At 39.9% G+C, this 23,053-nt stretch overlaps 1 protein-coding gene across 4 annotated transcripts in view; it reads left to right on the plus strand.

The window, feature by feature from the left end:
- chd7 (chromodomain helicase DNA binding protein 7) overlaps positions 1–12,607 on the plus strand; it is a 277,383-nt gene extending 264,776 nt beyond the window's left edge. For all 4 annotated transcript variants that reach the window (XM_068031895.1, XM_068031894.1, XM_068031893.1 and 1 more), the window contains exons 35-38: positions 5,211–5,435; positions 8,394–8,534; positions 9,999–10,103; positions 10,699–12,607. In XM_068031895.1, coding sequence (XP_067887996.1) covers positions 5,211–5,435; positions 8,394–8,534; positions 9,999–10,103; positions 10,699–11,610 — 1,383 coding nt within the window. In that variant the 3' untranslated portion in view covers positions 11,611–12,607. The remainder of the gene's footprint in view (positions 1–5,210; positions 5,436–8,393; positions 8,535–9,998; positions 10,104–10,698) is intronic.
- The last annotated feature ends 10,446 nt before the right edge of the window (positions 12,608–23,053 follow it).

The following is a 23,053-nucleotide window of genomic DNA, read 5'->3' on the forward strand; positions in this document are numbered from 1 at the left end:
TGCCCATCCCTAACTGCTCTTGAAAAGCTGGTGGTGAGCCGCCTCCTTGAAGCGCTGCAGTCCATCTTCAAAAGTGCACTTGTTTAGCAGCTTGGAGAGAAGGTTAACTGGCATTATAAATCTCTCTGCACATAATGGGCTGAATTTTTGCTTCAAAGACGGGAAACAGGAGCCAGGTTTGTTTTCAGGTCAGAAATCCGCCTCCAGTGAGAAACTGGTTAAAGTTAAGTTTTTCACGTGGGTAAACCCTTAATTGGTGTGGAGATAAGTTTCCTGTCCAATTAGAGCCAGTGGGGGCAGGAACGGAGGGGGGTCAAATGGAGTGTGGGACTGATTTAGACTTCCCATGTCATCCATCACCAAGACTGCTGGTTGTCCTCAGGGTGAAATCTGCTGATTGTGCCAAAACCTTCTACAGCACCAGAGGAAAGCAAAATGTCACAGGACAGCTGGAGGTTTGGCACCCAGGCAGGGCTCCCCATCACTTCATCAGTGCTGACCTGGATCTATTGTCAGAGGCCTTGAGGGAGAGCAAGGAGATTCTCTTCCTGGAGGGTGGCAGCAGGGGCGCCCCTCTATTCAGCATCATCTCCCTCCATTTCCTCCTCCTCCTCCTCTCTCCTGCTCCTCCCTGGATAGGCTGTTTCCTTGCAGGGCCTCACTGTCCTCAAGGTTCACACATCTCTGGAGGTCCATGTTACGGAGAGCGCAGGAGACCACCAGAATGACTGAGATCCTTGCTGCAAGGTATTGGAGGGTGCCAATTAACTGGCCCAGACAGTGGAATTACATCTTCAGGAACCAAATAGCCTGCTCACTGGTTGTCCTAGTGAGCAGTTGGTATTGGTTGTGCCTTTGTCTGGAGCTCCTGCAGAGGGATGAGTAACCATCTCTTCAAAGGATATCCATTGTTCCCTAGGATCCATCCATGCATCTTGGGGGTTGGAGTAAAGTACCAAGGCAGCCTGGACTGCTGGAGGATGATAGAGTCATGGCAGCGGCCAGAAAATCAAGCGCATACGTGGAGGAAGCTCTTTTGGTCGCAGGCCAGTTGAATATTGAGGGAGTGGAAGCCCTTCCTGTTGATGAATCTGATTGGACCGTCGCTGGGTGCCTTGATGGCCACATGGATGCAATCAGTGATGCCCTGGACCTAGGGGAGTCCAGCGATGGAGGCAAAACCCAATGTCCTCTATGCCTGCAAGGTCAGATTTGTCGAAATTAATGTGCTGTCCATCTCTGGCAAAGAGGGCATTAGTGACCTGCGAGATGTAGTGGTGTGCTGCCATTTGCAAGATGCAACAAAGGTCCACAGCTAATCCTTGCCAGGAGGCAGAAACAAATAAATTCAAGGCCATTAACTTTGACGGCCACTGTTGAGCATGCCGAACAGTACCGAGAGTTGGGATCTTTGGCAATGGGGTCACAGATATCTGTGACCATCTGCCTGGAGAGTCGCAGTCTCCTGCAGCACTGTCTCTCTCATATCCAGGTAGCTTTGTCTTTGGCCAGTGTTGGGGTATGGCCTGCATTGCCTTCCTGCCCATATTTTCTCTCCAGGGGGCTCTGCCTTGCCTGCGCAGGGTGTTGCCCCTCATCGCCAAAATCTGACAGTCATCGAGTCATTACAGCACAGAAGGCAGCCCATCAAGTTCATGTTGGCTCTATATAGAGCAACACAATCAGTCCTATTTCCCCTGCTCTAACCCTGTAGCCCTGCAAGTTTATTACCCTCAAGTGCTCATCCAGTTTCCTTTTGAAATCATTCATTCATTATCTCTGCTTCCACCACTCTCGTAATCGTGTCCCCATTGCCAGCTTCAGCTTTCCTTTTGGACAGGTGGCTGCTCATTTGTCCTTGGCGGTCTTGCCCCCTGCTCTTTTGCACTGTGATGCCAGAGGGGTGACAATTCCATTCAGTGCCTGAGCACTGAGTGCCCACTCTCTCCACCAACTGCACAGCACCAGGGGTACCTCCTTACCAAATTCCAAGTCTCCCTTTGCCCTGCTAGCCCTCATAGGGCCTGGGTGATGCTTCGGGGTAGCTATAACGGGCTCTCCACTCTGTACCCACCTCCCTTCAGCTGATCAGAAACTGACAGCCCCTGAAACCCATGTGTCCCTTTAAATATTCCACCCTCCCCCTCCAACAAGCTCTTTAATGAGCTTGTTAACTAATTTAATTGGCCTTAATATGGAAGCGAGCAGGATCTCTGTCCTGACCTCCCCCCACTCTGGTGAACATTGCTGGGAGTGGCGTCCTGAAACTGACATGCGAAGTTCCTGACTTCGGGGTTGGGCAGGAGGTGGGGATGGTTCTGAAAATCAAGTCCAGTATAGTTCTGATGAAGGGTCACAGACCTGAAACGTTAACTGTTTCTCTTTCCACGGATGCTGCCAGACCTGCTGAGTATTTCCGGCACTTTCTGTTCTTATTTCAGAGTTCCATCAGCTGCAGTATTTTGCTCTTATTCCGATGTAGCTCATGTTGGCAGATCAGAGCAACATCAACCATAGTTGTGATGTTCGTGCTAGTCTCCCAGCCTTGCAGCTGAAAAGGAAATGCAGAGAAAATATTCACTTTCGTACTGTACTATTTGCCTTTATCACTTATTTTTCTCACTTCATGCCAATTAAATAACACAACTTTATGCCAGGCCTAATGGTGCATTGTACAAACCAGGAACTTCATTAATTGTAACCAACCAGAGTGCTAAATGCACAGTAAGATATTTTCCAAATCCTAATGCTCTCGTCTTCAATAAAATTGGACAGCTTCTTTAATAAAACAGATCTTAAACATGAAAAGAACATTTTACATTTTCTATGCAAGTGTAGTTATATTCTGGTTTAGAATTATGTTTTGAATAGTTTTTAAATATCACTTGATTTATTATGAATCCAGATTATTGGACAATAGCAATGTGATTACCAATCCTGGACGATGCTAGATTGGTTGGAATCATTTTTATTAATATATTGTAATTCCGCCTCCATTCTATTAGCAAACTGGATCATTTGCTATTTTAACAGTTGAAGAAAATGAATAAACTTGTTTTTCAACGGCGCCTCAGCTAAAAGTCTCATCTGAACAATGCCACCTCTGACACTGCAGTACTTCCTCAGTACTGTGCTGAAGTGCGATCTTAGATTATGTGCTGAAATTTGTAGTGGAGCCTGACTGCTCCCAATTAGCAAGAGAGTGGTGTCCATGAAGAATTTTGTGCATGTATACCGTGACACTCATTCTCTCCTATTTTGACTTAAGGATGCATCAGGAAGATGAGTACTTGTGATATAGAACACAGGAATAAAAATCCAAATACCTCCAATAATTTAAGTAGAATGTTTTGACACTTATTCAGATTGTAGAGATCTTCCCTTTTTAGGAAGTTTGCCTATTTTGTTTGCACCTAGAAGTATATTAAAGAGTATGCAATGGTTTAATAAATGGGTCTTACTCGCACAAAGGAAAGCATGTTGCATGGCAGTTGCCTGCATCTGCTAAGGCTCTTGGAGATGCATTCCATTACATGCTTATCCTCAAATGGATTAAGCACCTGGCAGCTAACCAGGGTCACTGGACCAGTCGATAGGCTCGTACCATACTGTGGATGTTAGACAACTCATAAACTTCCAACATTAGCATAACTGCCTGTCTTGGATAGTGTAAGTATTATGATGGCTAGTTGAACAAAGTCAGCTATTTACTTGGAGATGGTAATTACTAATCCAAGCAGTGAACTGCTTTTATAATTGTGCAAGACTGTTGTGTATTCAGTTGGGTGTCAGCATTGTTATCATGATCCTAATGGATTCAGAGGTGCTTTGACCAAAGCTAAAGACTGCACAGTTAAGAGTAATACCAATACCACAGTGTTATCAATCAAAAACCTAGACCGTTTAGCTCTATGCTTAGGATTGGCATTAAATCTCTTTAGAACCCTACGCATGAGTGGTCTGTGATTAATGCTAGAGATTTAATTTTGAACTGTAGATGCCTTCTCCTTAGACTATAAAGTTGGAGCACGAGCATGAGTTTGTACCGACAGCAAATCTTTGGAAGACTGCTCCCAATTAGATGGCATTAGGCAGTTATCATGATAATGTCTCATTAGAAAGGATCCATGATACTTGAAAACAAATGCTAGTGCTGGCATGAACAAACCAACAAAATTGAAGCTACCCCAATGAGCTGAGGAGCTGTAGTGGCATCAGCTGGTATTAAAACACTGAAAATGTTTTGTTAAACTCAGCAAAATATCTCTCCAACTTTCCTGCTTGAACAGTAAGTATTAGTCAAATACAGTGGGGTAAAAGCTAGACTTGTACCATATGTGTATTTAAATTAATTTTTGGGATGTGAATGTCACGAGAAAAGCCAGCATTTTTTGCCCATCCTTAGTTACCGTAAGAAGGTGCTGGTGGGCCCTCACAACTGAGTGGCTTGCTAGGTGGCTTAAAGGTAAGCATCAGCCACATTGCTGTGTGACTGGAGTTGCATACAGCCCAGACCAGGTAAGGACAGCAGATTTTCTTCCCTAACCAGTTAGGGTTAGCAAACCAGTTGTTGGGTTTTCAGAGAGTTCAACAGTTTCATGGGTACTTATTATCTTGATATTAGCTTTTTAGTTCCAGACTTTGTTTTCAAATTGAATTCAAATTCATAACTGTCATGGTGAGATTTGAACTGTCATTCTCTGGATCATGAGTCCAGTAACCTACCATTCCCATTTTTTCCAACTCAGGCTGGTGTTAGATGGGCTTCTGGAGGGGAGTTTGCACTTCACACCCTTGGTGTGCTCAGTACTCTCCAGAGTTGCATTGCCATTTGTTTTGATGCAACCCCTCCTTCCCAAATCACTTTGCATAGATGCAGAAGTGCCTATTTAACTGAATACATAAATATAATGAAACTAGAATTCTCAGTTGTACTTAGAAATATTCACTAAGAGAATTGAGGTTTTCATCTAGAATAAAGTCCCATGTGCTGCTGAGTGGATAAAGGTCACTAGCAGTGTACAGTTCCCTTGTGAAGATGGAAAATTTGTATATGGAAACGTAATGAAAATATTTTGTTTGCTTAAATGCCTGCCAGGGTTTTCACATGCAAAGTCCAAAGTCCCCCTATGATGTAGACAATTATCTGTAAGTAATGATCTGTAAATAATCTGTTTGTATTATTAGTAATGATGCATTTCTACATGCAGGATGATGCAGAAGTGACCAAAGCTTTTGAGGAGAGCACACAGTCAGCATCACAACCAAGAAACATTCCATCCCCTGGTCAATTGGATCCAGAGGCACACATCCCTGTTATTAACTTAGAAGATGGGACCAGACTGGTTGGAGAAGAAGCCCCCAAAAATAAAGATTTGGTGGAATGGCTGAAAGTTCATCCAGCTTATACTGTAGACATGCCTAGTTATGTACCAGTAAGTACATATTTACAAGACATAATGTTCAAAGAGCAATATCTGTATACCGTTAAAAATTGGTGTACATTATTGCACTGGCAACTTTTTTATACTAAGTGACAAAACTTCCCAAGCTGACATTTGTAACTAGACTTCCCAGTTTTTAGTATTTTCAACTATTCGTTTTTGTTTTTGTGGCTGCTGTTGTCAGTAAGGAGAAATAATACATTTTGGGTTTTTTTTGAAGAAAAGGGAATAAAATTGACCAGAAATAGGTTAACTTTCATCTCCGAAGATCATTCCAAACATAGTGTAAGTAAGATTCCATGTAGTGATTGTGCCTTTCCATTAATTTGAACAAAGCTCAGTAACCTACTCCAAATCGCACTTTTTTTAAACTTTTGTTCCCTTGTTTGATTTGTAGGTTTGATAGTGTCAGTCATTCCAAGCTTTTCTTTATGGGACACCCCTTACAGTTGTTAACACACCACTGGGAGCTCCATCCTAACTTTACAACGATGTTTTAAAGTTCCAACAGGAAGGCTATGCCGTACTTTCAGATAATATTCATGGTTTAAAACAAACAACATGCCAGTAAGTCGTCAGCTATATGAAAAAAGAGTATTGAATGTAGAACCTGGGTCAATCTTCCCTCAGTACATGGTATGACCAGCTGTAATCAGAAATCTGATCATCTTGCAGACATCTAGGATCTGGTTTGGAGACCTATGGTTTAACCATAAAGTTTAACCCTAACTAACATGAAGGTGGGAAACTCACTACCTGTTGGAAGAAGGCTACTGTTCCAAAAAGTAGATTACTTGGGCTGCTTTCAGAAACTCACTGTAAGGCTCATACTTAATATCAAATGTAGCATATGTACATAAATAGTGGAGATCCAAAAACTTCAAATCATGAAAACAGTTTGTAAAGTGCTTTAGGATGGCCTGAGGTTGTGAAATGTGCCATGTAAGCGCGAGTCTTTTTATTTAGCACTACAGTGTGTGAGCATTTAGAACCAAAGGGAGCAACCCCTCCAAAACAAGACTAATTGCTTCACTAATGTTTTTTTCTTTTCTTCCCAACCCCACCCCACTCCAAACATACCTATAGCAGCAGAGATATGTCTGATGTCTGCAGTTTAGTTCAATATATGAACAATGATTGAAAGTTTAAGATCCAGTCTGTTCCACACATTTGTGATACCTTGTGCATCCCAATATATGCGCTCTGCACCCTATCAAAACCATGTGGTGATCTGAGAGGTGTGAGAAACCAAATATAAGCCCAAACCAATATCTGAAGTGCGGATTTGCTGTCTGACCAATTTAGACGTTCAAGACTAGTTCAGGAGATCACTCTGGCCTGGAATTCCTTACAGTGCCTACCTTTAGTAAGAGGTGATGTCTGCCATAGCCAAAAATGGGTCCATCTTTCACTTTTTGGAATTCAGCAAATCAGTGTCCACTGCAAGAGACAGGTGTCTGTTCTAGCGGTCCACTATTCTCTGAGAAAAGAACCACCTCCTGACATCTAACCTAGATCTAGCCTCGTAGAACTTAAAATTGTGACACCTGATCCTCAATCTAATTAATAGAAACAAACTGTCAACTAGAACACAATCTATTCCCTTCATTATCTTACAGATTTTAGTCTGATCACCTCCAAGTCTATACTTCCAAAGTGTGCAGTCCCAACTCCTTTAGCTTATCTTCAATGAGGATTCTTTATTCTGGGAATTAGTCTAGTGGTCCTCCTCTTTACAACACCTCAATATCATTCACCATGTGAGAAGACAAAAATTGGATGCAATATTCCAAGTGAGGCCTGACCAAGGTCTTGTACAAGGACAAAATATGAAATGCAGTTTTGTCTGTTACCAGCCTTACATCAGGTGCATAAGTAGAATTCCACTGTTCTCTCAATACTAGACATGCTGTGACAGTTCACCAAGCTGCTGTTTACCTATGCTAACAATGGCATGGATGCAAACATTGAAGCATTCCACTGATGTAACATGTGAAATTGTGCTGAGTTTTCAAGTTTTCCACAATTTCCATTCATTGGAGCTATAATTTCCTGGGCAGTTTAATTTGATCCTAAGATTTTGCATTCATCTGTAACACAGAAGCCATTTGTATTTAAGGCGAGTAATAATTAGCTAGCACAGCCAATTAATGTTAATATCTTCCATTTACTAAGTTGAAGCCATTTTCCATTCAGACCATTCATCTAGCTGCTAACATAGCCATTTACCAAATTAAATTTGCCATACACTCCTATTTTATTTCTGGAGATGATTGAGTGGGACAAAAAAAATCACATTCACACGTTCTGCAGTCCTGCTCTGAAGTTGGAGTTTGTAATCTCTCCTGATCCCCACCCAGTTCCTCCATCTCTAAGTTGGAGATCACTTTGTGCCTTTCTGTATTATGTAGTGCAAATTCTTGTCAAATTCTGCACCTTCGCTCCATTTTGGCCTTTAAAAAAAAATTTGATTTGCAATCACCAATCTCAACTAAACAAGCATCAGGACTGGGATTTAGAGCAGGGGTGCAGTCGAAAACATAGGACTGCACAGCAGAGAATCATGAGCATTATAGTTGGAATATGGACCATACAATTTGTATACCGTAGATTTGTGGAAATAGTTCATTTGCAACAAAGTGCAAAAGCGTGAACTTTTTTCCCTTCCTAGAGCCATTAAGTTTATATTTTTATGAAATGGCCACATCTGTTTGGTTTTGTAAACAATGATTCAACAGAAGAGAGCTTCCACTGAAATGCATTGATTATGGCTTTCTCATCAAGTAAGTATATGGAATAGAACACTAGCTAAAACCTGATTTTTATATATTGCTAAGGGGTTATTTGTAGAAATTCTGGCCATATAAATATATATTTACAGGACTGTGAATGCTTTGTTAAAATGTGTATTATCCCAAATGATCCTTTTGACTTTTTTCCCATTCACAGAAGAGTGGAGAGGTGCTGTTGACCCCATTTCAAAAACCTAAACAGAAAAGGCATCGTTGTAGAAATCCTAACAAACTGGATGTTAACACTTTGACAGGAGATGAAAGAGTGCCTGTTGTTAATAAAAGAAATGGGAAAAAGGTATGGGTATGTAAAGAGAGAGAACTGGTAATATGATTGGCAAGAACTCAAGTCACTTTAGCCAATTTATCCTTTGCGTTAACACTGAAATCAGCTTCCGTTTTACACTGCATTCAAGTTTCAAGATAATTAGCAGAGTTATCGGAACAGTACAAAAGCTGATATCTGTTTTAAGCCAGCCATATGTACAGTGGCAGATAAGTTTTTATTTCTGAACTTCCCAAAGTGCTTTGCATCCAATGAATTACTTTGAAGTGCAGTGACTAATGTGTGTGCGTGCACAAACTTGAGTCACTTTATGCATAGCAAGATCCCACAAACGCCAATGGGATTGATGACCAGTTACTAAATTTTAGGATGAGGGAGAAATGTTGGCTGGATACCAGGAGAACTCCCTGCTCTTCCTTGAATTGTGCCATCAGACGTTCTACATCCACCTAGACAGCCGAGCAGGACCTTAGGTTAGCATTACATCCACCTGGACAGCATCTGTGACAATGCAACACGCTCACAGTAGTGCACTAATACTTAAGTTCCGGAATAGAGCTAGAATAGAAGATCTTTTGACTGAGGTCAAAGCCTTACCAACTGAGCCAAACTGACGTCGTATTCCTGATTTTTGGTTATTTGCTTTGTCAACTGTTTTAGCAGGTGTAGATGGTTTAAGCATCCTATGAATAAATAGAAAACATAATGTTACATTTATAAGCCAAACCTATCATGAGATGTGAATTTTCTTATGTTGTAGAATGTTTTTGTGCACATTTTGTAACATTTATAACAAAGTAGTTTGTTCCCAGTTTGTACTTCTGTGGGTATTTCACTGCAATCTTCTTAAAATTTTAGTTTGGATTTAATTGGCTTAACTATACAGTTGACTCGCTAATTAACTTTGTATAAAAATTCTTTGGCCATTTGTACATCTTTAACATCAGTGGTCTGAAACGTTTTGAACAACGTGGTGATCTTTATTTTGATGTACAAGTGATTTATTTGTAAATTACCTTGTCTACAAAAAAAGCTCAAAATGTCTTTAATCTTTGAAACTGATAATCTAAAGGTGCTGATCAAACATTTTTTTCGTTTTTATAGCAACTTTTTTTGTGGGGGGGTATTAATTGCTGCATTATGATAATCCACATGGTGGAGCTGTTGGAGATTATTATGCATATGTCTCCCTATTATTTTTTCCATAATCAGCTCATTTCTCAATCTGTGCAGAGGTGATCACAAGTTTTGGAACATGGTAACTTGTATTCAGGCCTTTACATTTTTCCGGTAGCAATTAGTTATGATTTTTTTAGTTTGGAAGTGCTGCATTTTCTTAGTAAACTCCTCAAAGGGGAGCATTTTTCAACAAAGGAAGATATATAAGGAATATGTATATTCAACTTTCAGATAACTCAGAAGCCAAGGTTGTGTGATAGCCAAGGCATTAATACTTTATTTCCATAAATTTGTTAGATGGGTGGTGCCATGGCCCCACCAATGAAAGATCTGCCCAGATGGCTTGAAGAAAATCCTGAGTTTGCTGTTGCACCTGATTGGGCTGATGTTGTCAAGCAGTCTGTAAGTGTGGCTATTCTTATGAGTCAGTCTTAACAAAATAAAATGAATGCATTCACTCAGACTATGTAAAATGTATTGTCTTTTGACTTTGGGTCTGGAGTTTTGTTTCAGTATTCATTCAGCAAAGATTTATTATTTAGTGGGTAACCCAGTTTGCATGCTGGATTGATTGTTATATCAAGTGACTGCACTTTACTTTTGTGAAATAAATTGTAACACACCACAGTTGATGTGCTTACAAATGCCAAAAACTCACTTTAAAATGTTAATCTCAATTAGATTGCATTATGTCAAACAATGTCAAGATGAATTTGTGTTTGGTAAAGTTAGTGTAATTTTGAATTGCAAAGTCCACAATGTGATTCATAAATTCTGGTACAGGCTATTCTTTTTCCAGGAGTAATTATCATGCTTGATGGGTACTTCTGGATTTTAGTTTTTGTCACTTGTGCTGTTAATGGTGTTTTGTTGATCAACCCAATATATGTTAAATTATGTTGGAAAGGGACATTCATTGGTTGCCCTAATGTTTTGACTGGTAGTGTTTAGTGCACTTTAGGATTCATTGCAATGACACTGCTGTTGCCTTTTTCAGGGTTTTCTACCTGAGTCCATGTTTGATCGTGTTCTCACTGGACCAGTTGTTAGAGAGGAAGGAGCAAGTAGAAGAGGGAGAAGGCCTAAAAGTGAGATTGCCAAAGCTGCTGCAGCTGCTGCTGCGGCTGCTTCAGCCTCAGGAATAAACCCACTACTGATGAACAGTCTCTTTGCTGGAATGGATCTAGCAAGCCTGCAGAATTTACAGAACCTGCAAAGTCTTCAGTTAGCTGGATTGATGGGCTTTCCATCAGGCCTTGCAGCTGCTACAGGAGGAGATGCAAAAAACCCTGCTTCTTTGCTACCACTGATGCTTCCAGGCATGGCAGGGCTGCCCAATATGTTTGGACTTGGAGGCTTGTTAAGCAACCCCTTGACTGCTACAGCTAGTACTTCTTCAGCAACATCGGGCCCAAGTGAAACAGAAAGTGGCATTTCATGTAAGACAGAAAATGACAAAGAAAATGACAAAGAAAATGAAGATAAGGAAATAAACAATGCAGAATCTGCAGCTGATTCTAATAACGCATGTTCAAGCTCTTTCACAGCCCCTGCAACCACTGGACTATCCAACAACCCACTTGCTTTCAACCCATTCTTGCTTTCCACTATGGCTCCTGGATTATTCTATCCATCTATGTTTCTTCCTCCTGGGCTGGGAATGACCTTGTCTGGTTTTCCTCATACTACACTGGCTGGACTGCAGAGTACAATAAGCTCAAGTGACGATAAGGAGGATAAAACAGATGGCAAAACTGAGGACAACAGTTTTATTGAAGGAGAAGCCAATTCGGATGATAGTGATCCTAGCGGAAGCCCCAGTAAACCAGCAGATTCTTCCCTTGTGGAAGATGAATTGGCACAGGTGACAGCGTTGGACTCAGTTGAGGGAGATGATGATGAGGATTAATTATATTTCCAGTTACTTAAGTGTTTTAAAACTCTTCAAGTCGTAGTCCTACTGTTTACATATTCATTAAATGTCCACACATAGTTTTTTAAGCTATCTCTGTAACATAGTGTAGCAAAGTTCCAAGTCATGTTATGCAGATGTCAAAGATGTCTTGGTCATAAGTATTATGCAGTGCATTATTTATTATCCTAGAACCGATATCAAGTTCAAAATTGTCTGAATTTAAGCAATGAAGTTAAAACAAATGCTCTGCTTTTCGTTTTTCACCAATGGTAATTTGTGATGCGCCGCAAACTTCAATCATGGCATGTGATTGTGAGTGACCGAAGCAGTTTCTGCTTATAAAGGAATAATGAAGATGTATATTTAACATTGCTGTGAAGAGCACAGATGGACAAAAGTCAATGTAGAACATATCATGCCTATAGATTTAACTGTATATAGAGTCCACACTGACAATCCCCACGATAGTGTGAAGGTCTCACCCCAGAGGCACAGCAATAACTTGGCAGCTGTTGAATGTTTTTTTTAAAAAATCTGGACAATAAACGCCTAAAGGGTGACCACAATTTCTGACTTAAACTACAGTTGATTTGCATTGTCTCATGATTTTTTTTTCTTGTAATGCACTGTTATAAACAAAATTCAGGTACATTTCTCTAAAGAAAGGACTTTGTTACTTTAGCCACAAAGCTAAACAGCATTACCTCAGTTCTACTAGCATTGAAGTTTACAAACATGACTTTGTAAATGTATGTTTTCTTTGTTGTGATGTTTTTTAAAAAATTTTGAAAACTGCTATCATGTAAGATAAGATGTAAATTGCTGCCAACTGTAGTAACAATGCTTTTAATAAAAGTGACCCATGATATGCAGTGACATGTACTGTAGAACAAGCAAACGTCTAGAGAAACCAAATTATGATTGGTATTCACTAGTTACATTGCTTAGTAGCAATAGAAACACATACCATATTCTGGCTCTTGGAAAGTTTTTTTTTTGGTTTTATTGGTGAAGTAAATGTTTACAAATGGACAATACATGTACTTAAAATACAATGAAATTTAGCTTTATTATTAAACCAATTCAGTATTAGGTATCCTGGTTTCATTATATTCTGTTCTGTTCTTTTCACCTGTTAAAAATGCTGATGGTATACTGCACAGCATTACCATTGGTAGAATCTGCAAGATCTGTCAGATTAAACTGCCTTTCTTACTCAGCAGACAGCACATTGTGTAGCCCGAAGCATCAAATGTGGTGTAAGCTGTCGATAAGCCTAGGGCTGTTTTTTTTTAAAGAGTGGTGTGGGTGGGGGAATGCTATGCTTTTACTACTGGCAGCGGCAGGTGGAATTATTCAGTTCAGATAATGAAAAGTTCTGCTATGGAATCAGTGTGAGTTTAAATTTGGTTAGCATTAGTTCAATTTCCAACAAATACAATCCTAAACTTACAAAAACCTGCGTGAAGAAGAACCTTTGAAATTGTAATGCAGTATTCCTTGTGTGATGTGAGTTACAAGTTTTTCACAATCAGTGAATAATAAATCCAGTGTTGCAGCTTTCAAAAGGAGTTGTTCTGTTTGGCAGTGTGAAGTTGTTTAAGATTTTCACTTCTGAAAATTTGTCCCTTGCACACAGATGTTAACCATTTCATGCTAAATCTGGGTTATTTGAGCATACATTAAAATATAGGAAATTAATTTGGTACGCAGTACAATTTATTCAAGTCTTTTATGTGTTCAGTAGTCAACAGAGTTATAAATGAATATCAGATGTTACACTTTTATCTAGCTTCGCCTTGTTAATGCCATCTAATGGCTTGTGTATTAAAAAAGTTGCATCTTTGGTTAATATGCTAAGACCTTAAAAGGGGAGTAAATTCCAGCAATAATGAATTTATTCATTTTAGACTATTCACTTTTTTAGTTGCTGTAAGGCTTTTCACCTTTCTTTCTTCATGAGTCACTGGGACTTTTGAGAATTTTCCTTGCAAAAAATTAGGATTTTATTCATAAAGCAGGACTCCGGGCGTAATGTGAAAACTTGGTGAGGGAGAGGGGTAAGTAGGTAGCAAAATATTCTATGGATCAACTTTGAAAGTGTTATAAATTTAGCCTTGAATGGGAGGCCATTTACTGTGAAGAATTTCTCTTTCAATTTAGGTACTATGCGGCAGGTGGCAGGCACAGTTTCTAAAACATTCTTCATTTTTCTATATATAAATAGCTTGTTGTCTCAAATGAGAAAGCTACTAAGACACTGTTCCCTTAAGGATTTTGTGCTATACCTGAGCCATGCAACTATTTTTCCCCTAGCATTGATATTAAGTTTTTGCTACTTTGTCAAATCATTTAAAACTTTCAAGTCCACTTCTGTGATTACCCTCAACTCTGGCTGATGCTGAGTCGCAGCTTCCAATAACATGCCACTAGTGCTTTCAACTTTCTGGATTGAATAATCTAAACCAGTTTATAGCTTGTCATTATCACTACTTTGGTCAGTAATAGTTGCAATATTAACCAGATACTATTGCATGTGATTTCTCCCCTACTGGCTTTGTGGATAAATGCACAAACACTTAATTTTTGGATTATTTGATTGGTGCCAAATGCCCTTAGACTTTGAGGGAGCAAAGTCAGTTAAGGTATCTGCTCCTGATTACTGTCTATGACCCTCTGCTGGAAACTGTGTTGGTGTCAGGTGAGGATGGGATATGGCTTGGCTCTGCTGCTACTCCATATTTAGGCTCATGCATCAAGAATGGCTACTTGACGAAGTCAATGGATGGTTCCTCATGCAGTGGAGCATAGGAGTGAGCCATTCAGCCCCTCAAGCCTGGTCTGTCATTCAGTTTGATCATGCCTGATCTGTACCTCAACTTCATTTAATAAACTTGTTTCATATTGATTGATTAAACAAAACTATTGATCTGTCTTGAAAATGTTAATTGACCCAACATACGCAGCTTTTTAGAAGAGTTCCAGATTTTCACTCCATTTATATGGAAAAAATGCTTTGATTTCACTTCATCTGACCTACCTCTTTGTTCCCTTTGCTCTGATTTCCCCCATTAGAGGAAATCGTTTCTCTTTCTACTACCCTATCAAATCCCTAATTTAAGAACCTTCTAGATTCAAAGGAATACAAAACAGGTTTATGCAACCTGTTCTCCAAGTTTAGCCTTTTAAACAATGGTAATTTTGCAAGAAATGGGGAGGAGAGACTGGGAAAATCATGTAAATTTTATCAGAGGAGCTGAGAATACATTCCTGGCAAACTATAAATTCTCCAAATGCAGGATTAACTAAACAATTACACCAGAGGATATGTAGAAACAGCTAAGCCTGACAATTCAATTTCTCAGGAGCACTATTCAGGGTTTATAGCATAGCAATTGAAAGTTATAACTGCAATTTGCTATATATCTGAGGTTAGAAACATTTCCCCTCATTTTTTCCTCCTTGCTCCCCTCCCCAAAGACCCAATAGGGCAAGAGCCACAGGGTTTCCTAGTCTTGAAAGATTGTGTTCTCAAGAAACTAGGACTTTTTACTCTTGAAAATAGGTGATTGAGAGCAGACGGTCTACAAGTAGGCAATGAATTAAACAGAATAGGTACCCTGAATCGGGAGCACAGCTTCAAGGCAGACTTGGGTACTAAAATTAGTGAAAAGGTAATTAAGGATAGTGATCAGGAAGACTGGTAGTGGCACTGAAAGTGATCAATGCTTAAAATGGTTTGCCAGGTAAGATATTGGAGGAGAAAACCCTACATTCAGTCGGAGCCAGGTGGATGATATAGAATCATAGAAAATTTACAGCACAGAAAGGGGCCACTATGGTGGAATGCAAGCTTTTTAATTCTGGGTGGTTGAGTTAAAGTGGGCTAGGTCCCTCTCTTGCCTCTCCTTCAACTCCACTCACTTCCTTCGAATAAAAGATGTTGCTATAGGTACCCACGTGGGTCCTAGTTGTGCCTGTCTTTTTGTGGGATATGTTGAACATTCCTCGTTCCGGTCCAACTCGGGTCCCCTTCCTAACCTCTTTTTCCGATCCATTGATGGCTGTATCAGTGCCATTTCCTGCTTTCACCCCGAACTGGAAAACGTCATCAAATTTGCTTCCAATTTCCACCCTTCTCTCACCTTTACATGGTCTATCTCTGGCACTTGCCTTCCCTTCCTCGACATCTCTGTCTCTATCTCTGGGGATAGGCTGTCTACTAATATTCATTATAAGCCCACCAACTCCTGAGGCTACCTTGACTACACTTCCTCACCCCTGTTTCCTGTAAGGACTCCATCCCATTCTTCCAGTTTCTCCATCTCCAACGCATCTGTTCTGATGATGCAACCTTCCACAACAGCACTTCTGATATATCTTCCTTTTTCCTCAACTGAGGATTCCCCCCTCCACTGTGGTTGACAGGGCCCTCAACCGTGTCCGACTTATTTCCCACACTTCTGTCCTCACCCCTTCCCCACCCTCCCAGAACCTTGACAGGGTCACCTTGCCCTCGCTTTCCACCCCACCAGCTTCCACATCCAAAGGATGATCCTCCACCATTTCCACCACTTGTAGCGTGATGCCAACACCAAACACATACCCTTCCCCCTCCCCTGTCAGCATTGTGAAGGGATTGTTCCCTCCATGACAGCCTGGTCCACTCCTCCATCACATCCAACACCTCGTCCCCTTCCCACGGCACCTTCCCATGCAATTTCAGGAGGTGTAATACTTGCCCTTTTACCTCCTCTCTCCTCACCATCCAATGCCCCAAACACTCCTTCCAGGTGAAGCAGCAATTCACTTGCAGCATCTGCTAATTCTGAAGAAGGGTCACTGACCTGAAACATTAACTTTGCTTCTCTCTCCACAGATGCTGCCAGACCTGCTGAGTATTTCCAGCATTTGTTTTTATTTCAGCAATTTACTTGTACTTCTTTCGATTTAGTATACTGTATTCGCTGCTCACTATGCGGTCGCCTCTACATTGAGTAGACCAAATGCAGATTGGGTGACTGTTTTGCAGAACACTTTCACTCAGTCCGAAAGCATAACTGAGCTTCCGGTTGCTTGCCATTTCAACACCTCCCCCTGCCCTCATGCCCACAATTCTGTCCTTGGCCTGTCACTGTTCCAGTGAACATCAACACGAGCTCAAACAGCCTTTTTATATATTTTTTTTAACCATGTGCCTGTCTTTCATGTAGACAGAGCTGCTCATTATTCTGCCATTAACGCTCTCTCTGGACTAATGCTTCATCTTTCACCACAAGCATTACAAACTCTTAGCCTTTGTCCCATGTAGTTTTGTTGTTTAATCTCTCCTGCCCTCTGCCCTTTCACACACCCCTTTTGTTCTCTTCCCTACCAACCACACCCTTCCTTTCTCCCAAATTGTTTAAAACCTAATTCTTTTCTAACTTTTGCTTGTTCTGATGAAAGTCACAGAGCTGAAACGTTAACTCTGCTTCTCTCTCCACTGATGCTGCCTGGCCTGCTGAGTATTTCCAGCATTTCTGTTTTTTATTTAAGTCCCCCTCTGTATTGATCTTGCACAGTAGAAATTTTCCAGTAATCAATTGAGGAATAATGAGGGTTGTCCTGCTGCAACCATGAAAGTACCTGTGGACAGTATTGAATAATAAAGGAGACATAAAGGCTGCAATTTTACTCAATTAACTTTGGAATCTGAGATACATTTTGCAGAAGATCCCCACAAAATAATAATTGAAGTGGAGCTCATCATAAAATAGATTGCGGAAGGAATAGATTTGATTAAGCATTTTCTATTCATTTTCTGAACATATAAAATACAGAAAGATCTTGGAATGTAAAATGGGATCACTGTATATACATTTGAGCTGCTTTATAGAACCCATGACCAAATAGAGAATTGAGCAGCGGTCAGTGGAGTAATTTGTGTGAATATGTGTAGATTACCAGTTCAGTTACGTGTTGCATCAACTCACGGCAGGGTTGAAAGCATCTATATTCAGTTGTCGTTCTTGCCTTTATAATCGCATAGTCAACTACTATTGGAACTACTACACTGTGCCATACAGCCTAACTCTAATTATAGTATTGTATGTTCTCAGACAGAAATTAGTGCTCTTGTGGGAGCTTCTGACACTGCAGCTAACGTACCAGCAGTCAGTGCAGCACTTTTTTTTGTTGAAAATCACAACAGAACAAAACTTGGAATTGACTCAGTAAAGTTGAGTCTCTTGTGCTCTTGCAACTTATATACATTTTTGGTTGGGGGACACTTCGGTTCATTTTCCATTGATTTGGCTAGAGGACCAAAGGTCATAGAAGAGCAGACCATTTCACTGCTCTGATTCTTTAGGAGGTTACTCTATATACTTTTTGGACAGTGTGAATTATCTATTTTGTTTAATATTCATTCACACAAATAGGAATTACGATTGTATGTTGGGAAAATTGCTAAAGAATGCTTTGAGAAAAATCTTTGAAAGTTGATTTGATTTCCTAAGCATTGATACTATTTTGCTCATGTTACCTCAGTCTTTTCGGCCAGTTTGGCTTCAGGTGATAAACTGCAGTTTTAACAAGTGTTGAATGCCAGTAATCCTTTCCAGTAACCAATACCAACAGGTGCTAAAACTGCCTTCTGCCATCATATAACATCAAATATACGAAGTCAGCTCCAACCTTACCCTAAGGTTGATGTGATCCATTTGCTGAAGGGCAACGTTAGCAAGAACCTTGCAACATCAGTTCTTCTACCTGTGGAAAGACTTTGGATTTTGCCAAAAAGCATACGGATGACTGCAAGATGGATAGGGAATCATGCACAGGGTTGACATCGCTAATGGGATAGTTTCAAGGAAGTGGCATTGGCCAAGCAATGGTGCAAGCAAATTTTAGTGATTTAAGAAATAGGTGTTTGAATCATCTGCATAATTTCTAGCCTTAGCCATAAGCCTAGTCAATTTAAGGGTTCTGCACTTCCCAACACAAATAACTAGCGCAAGGTGACAGATACTGCAATGATACCTTGTGCTCATCAGTGAATTTCATCCTTACCAAACACTTCAAAATCCTAATACAAAAGGGAAGACTAATAACCAAGAACCATACACTCCCTGAAACAGAAATCCTTTACTTTTTTTTTGCCAAGATTGTTTTACATCATCATGCAACAGCTTTTCTTAAAATGTTCATCATAGTGTCTAACTGTTGTGCTATAGGGCAATAATCTGAGTATTCATGAAATGTGATGGTGCTTTGTTATTTAAAGTAGTTAGCCCAGCAGAGCTAAGTGTATAAGAATTCAAATGGTTTTCCCCATGAGCTGCAAATAGTTGCCCCATCTTTTCAATAGAAAAAGAGAAGGGTATTTCCTCTTTCAGAGGCTTTAAGTGCAAGAAATTGAACCCAGTGTCCCAATGTCCCTGACTAGCTTCTTACTAATGAATACAATATATGCAATGTGTTTTAACTATGAATCCAGATCCCAAAATATTTTCACAAAATGTTGGAAATACTCAGCATCTGTGGAGAGAGAAAAAGTTAACATTCCAGGTTGATGACCTTTCGTCAGAACTGATGAAAGGTCATCAACCTGAAACGTTAACTCTGTTTCTCCACAAATGCTGAATGACCTGAATATTTCCAGTGTTTTCTGTTTTTATTTTAGATTTCCATCAATTGCAGTATTTTGCTATTATCCTAAAATATTCCAATGGGCTCAATTTTATAGACATTGCAGATTTATCAGCAGGCTGGACAATCAGGATTTCAAGATCTTCCTTCATGGTATTAATGATGTATGGGCAAACCCATCATGGTTACTAAGCCTGATAATTGCTAAGGGAACTCTTTGGTGCTTAACAATCCTTTGTTTTGTACTGCCTGTCGACTTTCCACTTGTGTTCCATGTGAAAAGAGTCAAAGGTTTTTCAATATATATAAATGGAAAGAAATTGTATAATGTGCAGAGAACTGTCGTTTTTGATGGTATTTTACTAAGGTTGCATAATGCATAAACTATCCAGATTAGCACTTAACACTCGAACACCTGCAGTAGTGGGGCTGGTAGGTTGTAAACAGATCTGGATAACATTGGACAGTCAAATTACTAAAGCCTTCATCTTTAATACTATTGATAGTGACTAGGTGGCAACTTAAGGCATTATAATTAATAAGTATGAATGACTGAAGAGCTCCTGCAGACTTGTAAAAAGGCATATCCTTGGGAAACAATTCTAGTGATCAATTTGAAACCATACAGAAAGCTTCAAGTACGAATAGAGCTTGAGACACCTCTCCTGTGTGACACTATCCTGCCCTGTTTTGCACAGTAAATGAAGATCAGATTTCCTCTCAGATGTTTCACCCCAATGATGCAGCCTGAACAGCAGTAGACCAGCAGCCTTCCCCTTTCTCCTTTTCTGCTTCTCAGAATAAGGGCTGATCAGTCAGGACTGAGATGAGGAGAAATTTCTTCACTCAAAGGATTATGAATCTTTGGAATTCTCTACCCCAGAGGGTTGTGGATGCTCCTTCATTGAATACACTTAAGGCTGGGATAGACAAATTTTAAGTGTCTCGGAATCGAGGGATATATCGAGCGAGTGGGAAAGTGGAGTTGAATCCCAAGATCAGCCATGATCGTATTGAATGGCGGAGCAGGCTCAATGGGCCATATGGTCTTCTATTGCTTCTATTTCTGTCTTCTTGTGCTTCACAATAGGGGCTCAAAGTCTCTACGAGCATTTGAGCTGCCAGAAACGCAATGAGAATTGTATCTACCAGTCTTCTGCCCACTTGCATATTTCATCCAAATTATTTTATAATTTCTAAGCTACCTCCTCTGCTTCCACTCCCCATTCTTCTTTGGCCAGTTTTTATTGGGTTTCTCACCCTGTTATTTTAGATAATTGGAAATGATGGTCCCAACAACAATCCCTAGGGCATCCATCATTATTCCTCCCCACGGGGACATAAGTCCTCTAACAAGTACCTGTTGCTTCCTATCCTTTAACCAGTTTCTTATCCATACCTGAAATTTAGCCTGAATCCTACAGTTTTGAACTTAATTTATAGCCTTTTCATGAAACTTTGTCAAATGCCTTTTGCAATTAATTCTGTTGTCTACCATAGTCCATTTAGGATGTCATTTTGCAAATTAGTCAAGAATGTTAGTTGAGCAGAATCCTTCCCTCTGAACCTGCTTTACTCCTGTTAGTCAATTCCATTATTTTACATGGGATTGAATTAAAACTAATGGGTCTGTAGATGCCTGTGTCAGTGCCCCCTTTTTGAATATAGGGACCATATTAACTTGTTTCTCAACATACTGGTGTCTCCCCAGTGTCCTGTGAATCCTTCATAATGACTGCAAATGTCTCAGATCTCCTCACAGCACTTGGATAAATGCAGTCCATCCTTGGGGATTGATTGGTTTTGAACTCTGTAATGTGTCTAGTATTTCCATCTTGTTTATATTAGCCATTAGGTTTGTCCTTTGTTAAGGAGGACACCTTGCTGATGTTTTCCCTTGTGAATACTTCAGGGAAATAATCATTCAGATTGTTACTGTCTTGTGCTTATCCTCTGTTTCTTTAATTATTCTCACCACTTTAAAGGCCCTCTTACTGTTGATGTTCTGATGTAATTCTTGCTGGTATGTTTTTTGTCTGCAGTTGTGCTTTTCTTCAAGTGTCTCTTTTCTCCGCTGTTCACCCTTTGAACATGTTTCTGCATGCTCCTATTCTTACCCCAGTGAGCTCCAACTCCTTTTCTCCCGTATTTCTCTTTTTTTATTGGGGCCACACTTATTTAGCCTGAGCTTTTCAGTCTAAGTATGTACTTATCCTGCATGCTCAAACTTATGCAATAAAAAATATTCCATTATTCTCTACCGATTTTAAAATTCTCAGCCTTGTTTTCAAATCCCTTCATCATCTAGCCCCTCCCTATCTCTGAAATCTCCTCCTGCCCCACAACCCTCTCACATATCTGCATTCCTCTAATGCTGGTTCCTTGAGCATCCCTGGTTTTAATCCCACCACCACTGGTGGCTGTGACTTCAATACTGAGACCCGAAGCTCTGGACTTCCCTCCCTAAACACTTCCACATCTACCTCACTTTCCCCCTTTTAAGGGCCTCCTTAAAACCTCCCTCTTTGACCAAGCTTTTGATCATCTGTCCTCCATTTCCTTATGTGGCTCAGTGTCATATCTTGTTTTATAATGTCCCTGTAAATTGCCTTGGGACATTTTATTGCATTAAAGGTGCTACATAAATACAAGTTGTTGTTGAAATGTTGTTGAACAACCTCCCAAATTAATTTGTTTAAGCTGTCCTTGTTTCTTTGAATTTAGCCCTTTAAATGTTTTATACTGGCTTTATGTCTGTTATTTCTAAATTCCAGATTATGTTGAACTTAACTATTTTGTGGTCCCTGTCACCAAGAACTCCAACAAATTCCATTTTCTATATGCTGCAAAAATCAAGTCAAGATGGGAACTCTCCTTTGTGTTTTCCCTGAAACACTGGTTCATAACTCTTGACTGTAACTTGGGTATTCCTAAGTTCATTTTTGGCTGACTCAAGTCATAGTCATAGAGAAATACAGCACCGAAACCGGCCCACCGAGTCTGTGCCGACCAACAACCACCCATTTATACTAATCCTACATTAATCCCATATTCCCTACCACATCCCACCATTCTCCTACCACCTACCTACACTAGGGGCAATTTACAATGGCCAATTTACCTATCAACCTGCAAATCTTTGACTGTGGGAGGAAACATAACTTTTCTGTTCTCACATACCTTTCCTACATTTTCATAGAGCAAACTATCTTCCTCCTGGTGAGTTTAGCACCTTGTGTTTGCCAGGAATTTTTTTTATATTGGAAATCAAGAGTTGTTCATTGTATAGCTTTCTAACTCTGTTGAATCAACTTTTCACTACTTCCCATGTGTCTCGAACATTTAGGTATACATCGTCTTTTTGCCCGTCTATCTTTTCAGAACACTCAATGTTGTATTCATTATCATCCTCTGGAGTTAGTGACATTTCTACTATATCATAATTCTCTACTACCACAATAGTATGCAATAACAGAATGTTTCTAGCATTTGTGTATGTCAATTTTAATGTAGATTTACCTCCTTTTATGGCCCACAGTATCTGCCTTTTCCTGCTGTCTTCCACTTATATGTCTCATTGTTACTTTATCCAAACTCTCCTGTTAAGTACCTTTAACTTACAAATAGTCTCTTCTGGGATCCAGTTGTCTTCCCCTCTGTAACACCTATTGAGTTTAATTGACTCTTAGACAACATTGGTGTATTTATTTAAATTAGGCTCTAAGGCAAAATAAATTTCTTCAGAAGCAATGATATCAATTTTAAATTCACAAGGTAATTAGAACAGTTATTCTGTATAAACCAG

The sequence above is a fragment of the Heterodontus francisci genome, chromosome 5 (assembly GCF_036365525.1).
Source record: "Heterodontus francisci isolate sHetFra1 chromosome 5, sHetFra1.hap1, whole genome shotgun sequence".
Taxonomy (NCBI): Eukaryota; Metazoa; Chordata; class Chondrichthyes; order Heterodontiformes; family Heterodontidae; genus Heterodontus; species Heterodontus francisci.